The sequence below is a fragment of the Actinia tenebrosa genome, unplaced genomic scaffold (genome assembly GCF_029948245.1).
Source record: "Actinia tenebrosa isolate PJP-AT-01 unplaced genomic scaffold, QUT_ActTen_1.0 PGA_scaffold8__29_contigs__length_14323225, whole genome shotgun sequence".
Taxonomy (NCBI): Eukaryota; Metazoa; Cnidaria; class Anthozoa; order Actiniaria; family Actiniidae; genus Actinia; species Actinia tenebrosa.
In genome coordinates this window covers 2,091,899-2,104,847 of record NW_028292585.1, presented here as the reverse complement: position 1 = coordinate 2,104,847, position 12,949 = coordinate 2,091,899, and the positions used below count along the sequence as shown (strand labels likewise).

At 36.9% G+C, this 12,949-nt stretch overlaps 3 protein-coding genes and 1 long non-coding RNA gene across 4 annotated transcripts; 2 read left to right on the top strand and 2 right to left on the bottom strand.

The window, feature by feature from the left end:
- Nucleotides 1-396: 396 nt before the first annotated feature.
- LOC116294398 (mitochondrial substrate carrier family protein G) lies at nucleotides 397-3,409 on the top strand. Its single transcript, XM_031701997.2, has 5 exons — nucleotides 397-668; nucleotides 1,046-1,104; nucleotides 1,349-1,465; nucleotides 1,942-2,116; nucleotides 2,234-3,409. Exons 1-5 carry the CDS (start codon nucleotides 404-406, stop codon nucleotides 2,572-2,574), a joined length of 957 nt encoding a protein of 318 aa, XP_031557857.2. The 5' UTR covers nucleotides 397-403; the 3' UTR covers nucleotides 2,575-3,409.
- Nucleotides 3,410-3,444: 35 nt separating this feature from the next.
- LOC116294332 (ciliary microtubule inner protein 1) lies at nucleotides 3,445-6,485 on the bottom strand. The gene is made up of 4 exons (XM_031701917.1): nucleotides 6,367-6,485; nucleotides 5,035-5,145; nucleotides 4,356-4,437; nucleotides 3,445-3,772 (listed from the first exon to the last, which is right to left on the bottom strand). The coding sequence occupies exons 2-4, from the start codon at nucleotides 5,088-5,090 to the stop codon at nucleotides 3,515-3,517; spliced, it is 396 nt and encodes a 131-aa protein (XP_031557777.1). The 5' UTR covers nucleotides 5,091-5,145; nucleotides 6,367-6,485; the 3' UTR covers nucleotides 3,445-3,514.
- On the top strand, nucleotides 6,486-9,198 carry LOC116294331 (uncharacterized). Its single transcript, XM_031701916.2, has 5 exons — nucleotides 6,486-7,023; nucleotides 7,297-7,428; nucleotides 7,728-7,838; nucleotides 8,139-8,608; nucleotides 8,980-9,198. The coding sequence occupies exons 1-5, from the start codon at nucleotides 6,486-6,488 to the stop codon at nucleotides 9,154-9,156; spliced, it is 1,428 nt and encodes a 475-aa protein (XP_031557776.2). The 3' UTR covers nucleotides 9,157-9,198.
- A 615-nt stretch (nucleotides 9,199-9,813) lies between these two features.
- Nucleotides 9,814-12,043, bottom strand: LOC116294333 (uncharacterized). The gene is made up of 3 exons (XR_004196913.2): nucleotides 11,977-12,043; nucleotides 11,375-11,553; nucleotides 9,814-10,069 (listed from the first exon to the last, which is right to left on the bottom strand). It is a non-coding gene; the product is annotated as an uncharacterized LOC116294333 (long non-coding RNA).
- Nucleotides 12,044-12,949: the final 906 nt, after the last annotated feature.

Sequence of the window (12,949 nt, the reverse complement as noted above, 5' to 3'; positions counted from 1 at the left end):
AAAATAACGATCACGCGTGATGTGACAAGGACGTCTATGGCTGGAGTAGGCTATGATCTTATCATTTTTTCGTCAGTAAATATCCAAAACATAAAAAAAATTCAATGATGATGTAAGTATTCTGCTATGATATATTTGTTAACAATTTTTAACAGTTATAGTAAATGATTAGTCGATCTTTCCCAGTTTTCTACCTATCGAAAATTTCATAGTTCATATTCAATTTTTTTTTAAAAACTTCATTCTTAAAAATGAAATAACTGAATTTATATTCTTATTTTAGCAATATTTTTAGCAAAGGAATTATTTTTCCACATTTCAACCCCATACACCTTTACCCAGTACACACTGCGTTTAAAACCACCCCACCCTACCCTAGTGAGTCATATACATGAACCCCAAAATGGCGTCCGGTGATGTGGAAGATGTGGAATCATTGCAAGCAATCGCGAGTCCTGCAAAGGAATCCTTCGCGTATCGGACATTAAAAAATACCCTTTCAGGGACTATAGGTGGAATTGCTGTGTGTCTTGTTGGGCATCCATTTGACACGCTTAAAGTTCGTCTACAAACCCAACCCGTTGACCGACCAGTTTACAAGGGACTCTCAGACTGCTTCTTTAAGACCTTGAAATGGGAAGGAATAGGGGGTTTATATAAAGGTGTAGGTGAGTATATATTAGTACAGTTATTAAAGCATAAAGCAAGGTGCCTAACATGTCAAGATTTTTCTCTCTCAAAATATAAATTTCGAGACAAATGTTTTAAGATGCGACAACGAAAGAACAACTCCGGACATGTACATAAAAAAAATTCATGTTTACAATATATCAAGCGTTACTTAACAATTTTTACTAATTCCCTTGGTTTAAATAAAGTTTTATTTAATGTTTTGAAAGGTATTACTACATTTATAATACATTTGTAATATCTTACGTACTGTAAACTTCGAAAGGCGTATCACGTGACCGTGCGGTCACGTACATATTTTGGAATAAAATATATTGCTAATAATAATTGACATATATTGTATTAATCATATCAGGTTCCCCATTGGTTGGACAGATGTTTTTCAGAGCAACACTATTTTCATCATATTATCAGGTAGTTAGGATTTTTATTTTTGGAGATTTCATTTTTTAGTATCTTAAGTTCCATGACAAACATCTGTAGATTCAACTCCTGATTCACAGAGGGAGGAAAACTGTAGAAACCAGAGAAAAATTCTCAAAACAAAGAGAGCCAACAAACTCTGTGACGTATTCTGCTGAAAGTCTGCAAAGTCATGGCAGGAGAAGTTTATTACATTGTTTCCAAGAGTATAACAGTGCTATTTTTGTGTTTCCAGATAACTACAATCTTTGCTGGTGAAGATCATTCAAAGCGTCTTACTATCCCACAGTACTTTTTAGCAGGTAATTTAACAGGATTCGTAGCAGCTCTTGTTGAAGGACCAATAGATTTGGTAAATATAACTTACATACCATATTATATCATAGTAGTTGAATAGCAAATATTGCTCACATTTCATAACACGAGTAACTGATATTCTTCATTGCACAAAGTAGAAACTTATTACTCTTTGCAACAAAGCAAATTCATTGTGCTTGGCCAGCTAAATTATAAAATCAGCATTTGCTCTTCAACTTCCAACACAATATTTTTTACATTGCAATATTGCATGACAGGTGATGCAGCATCTTTCAGCTACCTGACTGCAAGTATCACTTGAGCATTGCATGGTTGTAGCAACTATTAGGCAAGCGAGGCAGTTGCCTCAGTAAAATGTCACAAAAGACCCTAAAAACTCTGGAAATCACATTTCCGAGGGTCTCAACTTCAAAAATTTCCAGGGGAGCATAACCCCTGGAAATTTAATAACCTCCCCTCAGAATTTTTTGCGGCTCTCTCTAACAGTTGTTCTTAATTTTTGGTTTCCAGTTCAAGTCTAAGATGCAGGTCCAAATTATAAGAGCCCAGGCTGGTGAACCCATGAGGTATCGCAATGTGTTTCATGCGGCTTATGTTATAGCTCAGAACCATGGTATACGTGGAGTTTATCAGGGACTTTCGGCATCAATGTTAAGAAATATTCCTGCAAATGGGTGTTTCTTTTGTGAGTATTTCTTTAAACCTAAAATGCCACTATATTTGTTTCTCTATCTTACTTTCTCTGAAACTAGTCTGACATTTTTAGCTGAATTTTCAACAAGAAAAATCCCTTAATTTTTAGGTTTTTATGAGATAACACGGAACGTCCTGACTCCCAAAGGAGGAACAGTTCAAGATGTTTCTCCATATGGTTTGCTAATGGCTGGAGGAGCAGGAGGCTTTTTCTATTGGTTTCTCAACTATCCAACTGATGTAATTAAATCTGCAATGCAAGCAGATGATGCAATCAAGGCAAATAGGAAGTACACTGGAATTGTGGACTGTGCAAGGAAACTTTACTTTAATGAAGGAGGATGGAAAAGATTCTACCGAGGGTTCACTCCTTGTTTGATGAGGTCGATTCCCGCAAATGCAGTCATGTTTTACGTTGTAGAAACTGCTAGAAAATACTTCCCCATATAGACTTTTGGATGATATTAAATCCAATTTTTAGACACTTTCCTCCTTTACTTAGTTACTTAGGGGTTATACGTTTTCCACTTCAAACCACATTTTATTCCCTTGAATATCATTCCCTTATATATTGTTTGCCATTAACATTTGAGAATCATTGTATGGCCTGAAAAGGGGGAACATGACACCTTCAAGCTGAAAAGGTCCAACGAGCCTTTCTCATTGGCCAAAGGGTTTTCCCAATTTAATATTCTAGTTTTGAATTCTCCGATGCTCGGGGTTAGCCCCAATTTTGTGTAGAATAATATATTGATTCTAAGTAATAACTCTTTAATCATAGAACAAAGCGGTATTGTATGAATTCGAAACAAAACAAAGAAATCATGCAGAAGGGAATGAACATGGTCTAAAATCAGGAAGCATTCTTTAGCACTCTGCGCTCTATTCATTTTCTACATGACATTTTATTTTGTATTAGAATACTATATCAATAATGCCCCGCAGTTTGTCCTATGATTCAAACCAAAGAATAATCCCAAGATAAACGCTTTTGCACCTCATTAGGGTAAGATGGTTGGATGTCACAACTATCAATAATAATATTTTTCTACACTGTCGCATCTGTCCAAACTTATTAAGCATATATCATCAATCTATCAATCTAATATCAATATAGGCTCTTTACATGTGTTTAAGTAGGTAGGTATAATATATTCAATGGGTAGAAGAATAGATAGCTTTAAAATAAATAAATAGAGTACTAATTTACTAGAAATAAGTAAACAATTTTCGTGTTGTTTTATAAATAAAGCACTAAATAAAGAATATTATTCAAAATATTCCACATTGATGGAGTGTTTCATTTCATTTCAACTTGGAACCTTTTTTTATTTCACTAAATAATGGAATTCCATCACACAACAATTTGGACTCTTTTTGTTTATTTTTATTAACAGCCCTCACGAGGCCATCCTAACTGTTTTATGATGTCTTTCTTGCCACAGCTGCTCATATATTTCATCGATTTTGGCGTTTGATAATGTAATCTCCAGCCAATCATCTGGCTGTCTGTCTTAGGAAAGGGCACAGGAGGCTTCTTATCTTCCTGCGGCGTTGGGATACTGACATCTTTATCTTTTGGCTTAGAAGCTTCTTTTAAATTTTGCTCTGTCGTGTCCTCTCCAATGGTTAGAAGATCGTCTTCTAACTTAAATGATAAAAATAAAAACGGGTCGCTTTTACAGGTCTTTTTTCGACTCTTGTTAAATTTTAGATATTGTCTAAAGTTAATGTTTTTTTAGCGCTAGACAATTTAACAACTAGACAGGTATTTAAAGTATATTTCGAAAAGTTTCGTCCAATGGTAATAGACATTTTTGTCTGGTAGTATCCATCCAACTACCGCAAACACTATAGAATGGATCTATTGTATTTCCAAGCTGCGCAGTCAAGAAAAGAATAACTCCCAAGAGAATGAGGCATGTATATGGACCTCCATCTATCATTCATAATTTACACTCAAGGAGCTGAGCTGCAAACGTCTTAAAACTTTCGCGCAAACCTCGAACAGGGAGATCGGTGAGTTCTGAAGACGCGACATTCTTGATTTCATTTTAACATCTTACGCCTCAATCCGCCCTTTGGATTCCAGATTCCTCTAACTTCATAATCCGAGTTTTACAATTGCATTAAGATCTACCTACACCCGCTATTTAATGTGCGCAATAATTTTACATAAGTGTCTCATTTGCGCACCATATAAGTTTCTCATTTGCGTAACATATTCTTACCTGCTGGTAGGTTTTGGACAGGAAGCCCCATTTCTCAGGCCATTTTCTTTGAGCTGTTAGTTCAAGTTTTACGTGGTCCTTCCTTATGGGAAAATAAAGCCTTATAAATGATTTAAGCATTGAATAGTCGATAACCATTACATAATGCGCACTATAGTAGTCAGTTCCCGGTTGCGCAAAACCTCGCAAGTATTTTTCTAGACTGCGCGCAAAACTTCAAAGGTTTGGTTAAAATATCGCCACATTTTGACACTATGATGCGCAAGGTTGCCAATCCTGTAATGTGTAATACTCTAAAGAGCATGTGGATAGCCAGCATTGTACTGCCAGCCAAAGGAACTAAAGTTACAGTAATTGATAAAACTAAATCACTTAGCCGGCAACAATTTCTAAACTATACTGGCTCTCATGCCATGCAGTTGATTTCGGCCATTAAAACTTCAAAATTTCAAGTGTACATATGCATGACTTATGAACGATATACTGTGTACGCACCAATAAATTCGATCGGCTAGAAGGTTTTTTCGGTAGCATGTTTCAATGTACCGGGTCTTATACGGAATATATGCGCGCGCAGTCCTACGACTGATGACGGAGACACGACTGATATTTTACAGTGCGCGTTCCTTTTTGCTTGTATCCATCCACTATTCTACAGAATAAACTTTGCTGTACATACCAGATCTCATCAACATGTACAAAGTTGCAAATCTTAGTCGACCCACGTCCATACATGGTTACTCTTGAATGTGTTTCGATGTCGAGATCATTAAGCGATGACTTCACAATCCTAACGAGATAAATAGAATGATGCTCCTCGTTTTGATGATGGCCTGTGATGACGCAATAATCTACGAATAACAGCAGTAGCGGTGCAAAAATTCTGCAATTTGTCAATTGTATTGCTAGAGATCTTGATAGTCACAGCCTATTTTGGAGGAATTATTATTTTTTATATACATGAAATAAGTTAAGAATTAAAGTCGGGATTCGGCGTCGGCTTTGCTTCTCATTTCTGCTTTCTTTTTCTTTGTTCTTCTTCTTTACTTTTTTTCAGTTCATGTTGTTTTGTATTTAAAATATTTCACTTATGGATACCACGTTTATAAAAGATTTTAGGTAGATTTTTAAATATTACAGAAAAGCTTCTAGCTGCTCTAAGAGCACGCAATGTGTTGACACCACTGAAAGATCTATTTTCAGTGTTTGTATAAGTAGAAAAGACTAGTGGATTCTTATAAACTGAAACATTCAGCTTCACACATAAAAGCTGAAAAAATAATGTAGTCAAGGGACCTTTTCTTTTTGAAAACCAGTTTTTAGTCAAGCAGGAGTCGAATTGAAGGTTTGTAATATATCTGTTGACAAACACCAGTTTTTCCGCCTAAAAGGGTCACTGGTGGCAGTTTAGAACATGACACAAACAGACACTACTTGGCAGATACGGCAGTTATGCTCTAATTCGTTATTCTAACGTTCTTAACCACGAGGTTTCTTATTTCTTAAGAAAAACTAGTAATTGAAGACTACGGACTTAAAAGTTGGCTAGGGAGATCTAGAATGTTGGAAAATGGCGCTAATATATTCAAGGTAAGATGACAAAGATAAGGAAATAATTTTCCTGCTTATTCAACTTAGAAATACAATTTGTCGGTGTTATTCCTGAATTAATAACCAGAATACCTAGCTTACTTTAATTGCGAATTGAAGGGCGAGTTTAGTGTTCATTGAAATGTTTTATGTTTTTCCCCCGCGCCCATGAAGTAGCGAAAGAAAAGATTAAAACAAGTGAATAGTTTACGATAGATCAAATGTCGTATGCGTAAAATTTCTTCTTCAAGTAAGATTTGTCCAAGTCTTTAATTGTTCATTCTTAAACTCATCATTTGATGATAAAAAAGCTTTTGTTATAAATGAAACATTAAAAAATACTTGTGCGCAGGGGCAGGAAAGCACGCTTGTTAGATGCGGAATATCGAGTATGATAAACAAATGTTAGTATACTTCTTACCTTTTGTTTATCTGTTTAGGTGAAGTTCTTTCTATGAACCACTGGACGAAATAATTTCCGTTCTTTTAGAAACCATGAGAAGAAGACTATGATTGTTCTTTGTACACATACGATAATCAATGGCGGCGAGCTTCATTTCTGTCTTTTACCTCTGCTGTCTTCTTCATATATCTGCAACTTCTTTGTCCGTGAACCAAAACGTCGTCGCGCGCACCAAGGCTTCCATAAAAGACGCTGCAAAACAGTTTAAATTCGACTGGTGTAAGCAAAGAATAAGTCGTTACGATTGGAAGTCAAGACTAAAGAGTTGTTTGAAGGACATTCAATGGGAAACACAAAGAGGGCCTTCCTCCATGGAAACGGACCCCAAACGCAGCTACGTTAAGAAGTTAGACATTCAACCAGCCGGCTATTTCAGCAAAATTTTTATTCAAGCTGTTTTAAAAAACGACGAGAAGAAAAAAGTCGGAGGGGATTTTTTTCGAGCGTATATAAGCGGGCCCTCTGATTTAACAGCTACGGTCATCGATCATAATAATGGTACTTATGAATTACTCTTCCTGGTAATGGTACCTGGTCGTTACGAAGTCCAGGTTATATTGGACTATACTCTGTGTAAGGGTATTAAAGATCCTCCACAGGACTGGTTTGCAAGAGGCAAGTTTATGAGATGGGTATAAATAACTAAGAAATAGTTTTTTGGAGCTATTCTTTCATCAACATCAATTCAGAATTACATAAAACGACAGGAGATTTTGTCTGTCTGCGAGAGACTAGGGACACGGCAAGGACACTTCTGAGGTCGGTAAACAAAAGCAGAAATTGGAATAACAAAACAAGCAACTCCTGTATTCAACGCTAAGCCCACATACACTGGAGTTTTAAGAGGTATCGATACTGACCTTCGGTGTTGTTGCTATTTCGTATCAGGTTGTCTCCACGGCTCGTTCCAGCCCTCTGGTAGCCTACACGGTCGTACGCATGACTACATTAACAAACCGCTAACAAAGACTAAAGGGCTTCAGTTTGTAGTAGAACCATCTTTTGCACAGTCTGATAAAGGTATGTCTATCGAAGCTGTCGTATAGTGGTACGCAACTCACCTGTTTCTTAACTCTCTGCCTGGTTTAGAAGGTACATGGAATCCAATGATTGTAGTTATATCCGTTGAAATTTGAATTTTTGCTGCTTTCAATCAAAAGTACAATTACTACATCGGTAGCTGTTGCACTACATTACATGACAATGCCTTTTTTGATAGGCCGTTTGGATGGCGTCATTTTACTACCACTATCAACATGCTTCGCAAATTTTCTTTCTTATTCAAATTTGTATTTCCTCATGAGATAGTTGTTATTTAGAACTAGGAGCTTTTAAAGATGCTGGTCACCTTGGATGTAAAGATGACTGCAATGTATTATGGGATGGTTATGGTACATGGGTGAACAACCAATGGATTCCGTACACTCCAGGTAACATCTAAGAAATCACTCGTCTTTTGACTTGGAGAGGTCACGTGACTCTACCCCTTAAAAGAAGTCGTGTCAAAATGAACCCAAGAAAAGGCAACAGTTGCATCTCAATATTAGTAAAAAGGCGAAATTTAATATCAGTTTGTAGAATATAGGAGCCAAATGGGGTTAGGTAAAATTTTGAGAAAAGATTTGTATGGAAAAAGCTCTTGATGGCAGGCTGGTTGAATGGTAGGGTCACGTGACCTCCCACTGAGTGCAAGTCTTTAATTCATCTCAATTTACTTCCTTTTCACGCAGGTCTGGCGTTGGCGGGTTCAGGACATCCCCAGGGCCAAGGTGTATTATGGGTGTTCGGTGATTCACTAAACAGATATTTCTATGAATCAATCCTAACTCGTCCACTCTGCTGGCAAGTTTTCCGCGCTTGTTACTTCACGATGACTTGGGTCTACATTCTTCGACACACAGCGAAAGAGGAGATGGATCTCAGATATGGCGGGAAATACATCAATATCCCTAGAATCCTGAACGAACTAAAGAGTGTCATAATAAGACCTGATATGGACGAGAATAGCGCACTACTACTTAACACTGGCGTGCACTTGTTAAAAAGCTCTGGTTTTTATACTTATCAAAAAATTATCAATGGGATTGTATTGACTCTTAAACAGTTCTATCGTGGGACTGTCATATGGAAGACTACTACTAGTATTGGGACACAACGCGAGTTATACAGTGGGTGCTTTAGGAGATTCCATACTGAACAGGTAAATATACGTTTTCTCTGCGCTGCGCTTGGGGTCCCTGTGGTGGGGATACACAACAGGAACCCCAAGTAATTGTTGTTTAACTCAAGAACAGCCGACATCTCCGTTGTGCTGTTATTAATAACTCGTTATTTTCTGTCTCGTGAATGGGACTAGCCAATAAGTCAATAAACATCATGGAGCACGATGGAAAGTTTTTGCACTCGCGCTTTAGTCTGCCAATGAATATCGTCTTTGAGTTTTATGCGACTTACCGCTGGCTGAATTAATGCAACTGAAACCGTGAAGCTAGAAGTAAATAAAACTAAACTATAAAATTTAAGAACGGATACCTTAGAAGATATTTAACGTTTCTTTCCTCATTTCCACAGCGCGTCGACTTGTTCAACGCCTACGCCATGACAGCCATGTGTCGAGCAGGATTTCTTGTCCTTGATGTATACCCGCTGACCAGTTCATACCCCGGCGGCACTTTGGATGGCGTCCATTATAACAATAGCGTGTTCGCATCTGCTGAAGATATTCTCGAGAATTACTTTAAAACGTAAACCAAGAAGATGTACATGAATTCGGTTTTTCACAAAATTAACAAAAAGATTATTTGTAAAATTGATGCATTTTTTAAATTAATAAAACTTACGAAGAAATCATCAATTTTTCTTTCCTTTGTCATTCGTTTTTCCACTGTTTCATTTTTTAGTAGTTTTAATAGGAGCAGAGCAGCCCTAGGGCGGCTCGTAGAAGTTGTTAATAGGCGAAAATTGCTATTGCCCACGAGAGTGGACAGCGGCATATCCACATGTACTGTAGGCGCCGCGCATCACATCATGCTTGGGCGGGGGAGGGGTTCACGGGTGGGTCACGCATATGCTTGATGTCAACGTATAAGAATGCATCTGTAACGCAATGGATAAACGAAAAAGAATGTTCTCTTCAATTTAATGCGGAATCAAAAGGTTAAAAAAATCCTTTTAAAATGAGGGATTTGAACCTAATTCCATCTACAGAAATTTTAAAAAAATCGATTCAATTGTGCCATACCCCCGAGACATCCGCAGAGCTGAGGTGGCGTATGGACTTCGGACCTGACGGCGATTAAATCCTTCTGCCCTTGGGTGTACGAATTACGCAAGAAAATGTTCTAGCCGAAGCATCAGGGGAGAGAACAGCCGGCCCCCAGACCATATCGGCTAATCCCTTGCATCTCTGCCACGCACGGAATCGGTTGAAAATTAAATGTCAAAAAGTCTAGTCTATCTGGTGCATTGTTTTCACGCCTATTGTTATGCTGATTACGTAAAACCGTGGCTCAGTGGAAAAAACTTGGTCTTCCAGGACAGGGAGTCAAGCCCGGTTAGGGAGGGTTAGTATTTGGATGGGTGACCTAAACATTATACTTACTCAATTAAACAAGCTTAAGCTTTTGATACTGGATTTTCTTCATATATCAAGCAAAATTATCTATTAAGCAAAGGAGAATATGTAGCTTGAAGTTTTTCTAAAAAATACTTTGAGAAACTGTCAAAACTTAAAAACTACACATTCAATCCGCCCTTGGAAAATAGTCTACATTATTTGTTTCGTTTCGAGTTGAAAAAATTATATTAACTTTTCGATTATGAAAAAAAAAGTCCTTTCAATGGATGTGAAAAAGTCACTCCCTCATGGTCTCGTGCTTACTTCACATCCAGTGTAGGGACCTTGGAAGCTCCCTATCAACTCGGGTACTCTTCCATTAGCTTTTTAAATCTTTATTTATAATATTTACTAATTGTTTCGTTTTGAGTTGAACAAAATATATAACTTCTCGACTTGTTGAAAAAGGTCCCTTCAATCGATGTGAAAAAGTCTCACTCACGTGGTCTCATACTTAGTTCACATCCAGTGAAAGGACCTTTGAAATTCCCTAATCAAATGTTGAACGATATTCATCCAATAACTTTTGTTTGACCTCTTTTATTTTATAGATTTGTTTCTTTTGTCACGGTCGAGTTGACCAAAATATTTATAAGTTTTCCGTTCGGAAAAGGGGTCCCTTCAAAATAGATGTCAAAAAGTCTCACCCTCATTGGCACATGCTTAGTTCACATCCAGTGAAAGGACCTTTGAAATTCCTAATCAACTGTTCAACGATATTCATCCAATAACGTTTGTTTTACCTCTTTCATTTCATAGATTTGTTTCTTTTGTCAGTCAAGTTGACCAAAATATTTATAAGTTTTCCGTTCGGAAAAGGAGGGTCCCTTCAATAGATGTGAAAAAGTCTCACCCTCATGGTCTCATACTTAGTTCACATCCAGTGAAAGGACCTTTGAGGATCCTTTTCAACTGTTACGCCATATTCATCCATAACGTTTCTTAATACTATTTCATTTAGTATATTACTTTTGTTTTAAGTTGACTAAAATATTTTTAATTTTTTGAAGTTAGAAAAGGTCATTTGAATGGATGTGAAAAAATAGCTCTTTCATTGGCTCATGCTTAGTTCACATCCAAGGAAAGGACCTTTTCAACTTCTAAGCCATATTCGTCTATTACACTACTATTTATAACAAACCATATAACTTCCTATTAATAATGGGCCAGTCTAAAGGCGTAAAGTCACAATCTGGTTTTTAAGTTGAACCGAGTGGAGAAGGGGGTTTGGGATCCCTGTGGTATGTTGAAATTCGTCGCACCACAGGTAGTCCATACTTTCAAATAGTAAATAGTAAAACATATTTTTTGTCATATATTTTTTCAACACATATAAATATCACTACTCACCTTTCCTGTTTTCACTTGAATAGCATTGATGCGGGGATAGAAGATCAATCCCTTTCAGATGAAAGACTTTATGTTTACCTTTAAGGTATGATGGTAACAGTACGCTTCTCTATTTTCTGTTTTAGATTGTTATCTGGCATGACCACGAGTAAGGGATTTTCAAACGTCTTTTTGATTTCCTACTTGATAAAGAAGAAAAGAAATGGCAAAATAAGTGGAATAAATGAACAGATTATCACTGAGTTCCCTTTACCGTTTCCTTCTCATAAAAGCTATATTATTGATCGATTTCTAAAAATAACTTCGTCAATGTAGTTTTGCAAGCAATGTTAGACTTTACAGCAAGATTTTGAGTTGAAATACTGAAAAAAAAAATTTCTACATTCCCACACTCCACCTAAGAAAAGTCCGATCCATGCAGTCAATCCAGGTTGTGATTTTCCAACATTTTGGATTTTGAGGCAAAAACTACCAAATTCTAAAAGAGCAAGTGAAATAGGTATCAATGGTGTAATTTGTTTTGGTTTGGCGTCAAAAGAAAGGGTTTTACGAGCATCAAAACATATCAACTTGCAAGCCAAGTGTTCGCCTTTACAACTCACCTTCCCCTCCCCCAAGGAATTTCTGGAAGCTAAGGCCTTGCGCTAACGATAGAAGTTTGAACAAAAAAGACCAAAAGACAAAAGATTGAAAAAACTCTCTAAATCCGGAAAGAAAGATTTCATCGAAGTGGGACGAAAAACGCGCGGTTCGTTGAACATTGAATATTTAAGAGCGTCATGTCAATGACCACGCCGCATAGTCTTCTAAATTAGAATGGATAATGTTTGGCGTTTCTGAGGGCTTATTTCCGCATGAAAAATCACGACACAATGCAAAGGCGTCTTCCTCTAACTCTGAAAGAAATTAAAGCATCGAAGTGGGACGAAAAACGCGCGGTTAGAAATATTGAAGAGCGTCATGTCAATGACGACGCAAAGTCTCCTAAATTAGAGATATTTTTTGTTTTTCTGAGGGCCTATTTTAGCGAAAATCTCAACTCAAAAAAAGGCAAAGTATTTAAAAGCACGAACTGAATACGACATAACTATAACATAAATCAATGTCATTTTATAGCCGGTTGTTATATTTACTCGAATCAAATTTAGCTCGTTTACAAAAAATAAACAGATGATATTTTTACGAGTTTTAGGTTTAATCACTGCCGACTGCTGGATTAAAATGACGAACTAAAATGAGATTTTTAGGACTTTTCTCACCTTGGCGACTAAGTGATTACATAGAAATTTTAATTTAAAAAATGCACGAAAATCATGAAGTTGTCTCTTAACTTATTTGTATGAAACTCAGGGTTTAGTTTACTACCCGTATCGATAGTTCGTGGCCTCAATTCAAGTGAGTATTTTTTTGTCTGTTCAAATAAAACCCAAAATACATCCCTAATTTCAATATTCCTGTTGACTGTATCTTTGTTTTCCACTTTGGAAATGTTTGAAAGGGTCATCAATCACCATGGCAATGCCACCAGTGAAGGGTTTTCTGCCCGCGCTAAATATTCTACTAGCAGTCGATTGT

What these genes read in the sequence shown, in the direction of transcription:
- LOC116294398 (XM_031701997.2), top strand. Translation starts at nt 404, where the DNA reads ATGGCGTCCGGTGATGTGGAAGATGTGGAATCATTGCAAGCAATCGCG. An exon ending in TATTTTCATCATATTATCAG is followed by an intron (nt 1,105 to 1,348) that starts GTAGTTAGGATT and finishes TTGTGTTTCCAG; the next exon opens with ATAACTACAATCTTTGCTGG. An exon ending in TTGAAGGACCAATAGATTTG is followed by an intron (nt 1,466 to 1,941) that starts GTAAATATAACT and finishes TTTGGTTTCCAG; the next exon opens with TTCAAGTCTAAGATGCAGGT.
- LOC116294332 (XM_031701917.1), bottom strand. Translation starts at nt 5,090, where the DNA reads ATGTATGGACGTGGGTCGACTAAGATTTGCAACTTTGTACATGTTGAT. An exon ending in GTACATGTTGATGAGATCTG is followed by an intron (nt 4,438 to 5,034) that starts GTATGTACAGCA and finishes TTTTCCCATAAG; the next exon opens with GAAGGACCACGTAAAACTTG. An exon ending in TGTCCAAAACCTACCAGCAG is followed by an intron (nt 3,773 to 4,355) that starts GTAAGAATATGT and finishes TTATCATTTAAG; the next exon opens with TTAGAAGACGATCTTCTAAC.
- LOC116294331 (XM_031701916.2), top strand. Translation starts at nt 6,486, where the DNA reads ATGGCGGCGAGCTTCATTTCTGTCTTTTACCTCTGCTGTCTTCTTCAT. An exon ending in ATGGATTCCGTACACTCCAG is followed by an intron (nt 7,839 to 8,138) that starts GTAACATCTAAG and finishes CTTTTCACGCAG; the next exon opens with GTCTGGCGTTGGCGGGTTCA. An exon ending in GGAGATTCCATACTGAACAG is followed by an intron (nt 8,609 to 8,979) that starts GTAAATATACGT and finishes TCATTTCCACAG; the next exon opens with CGCGTCGACTTGTTCAACGC.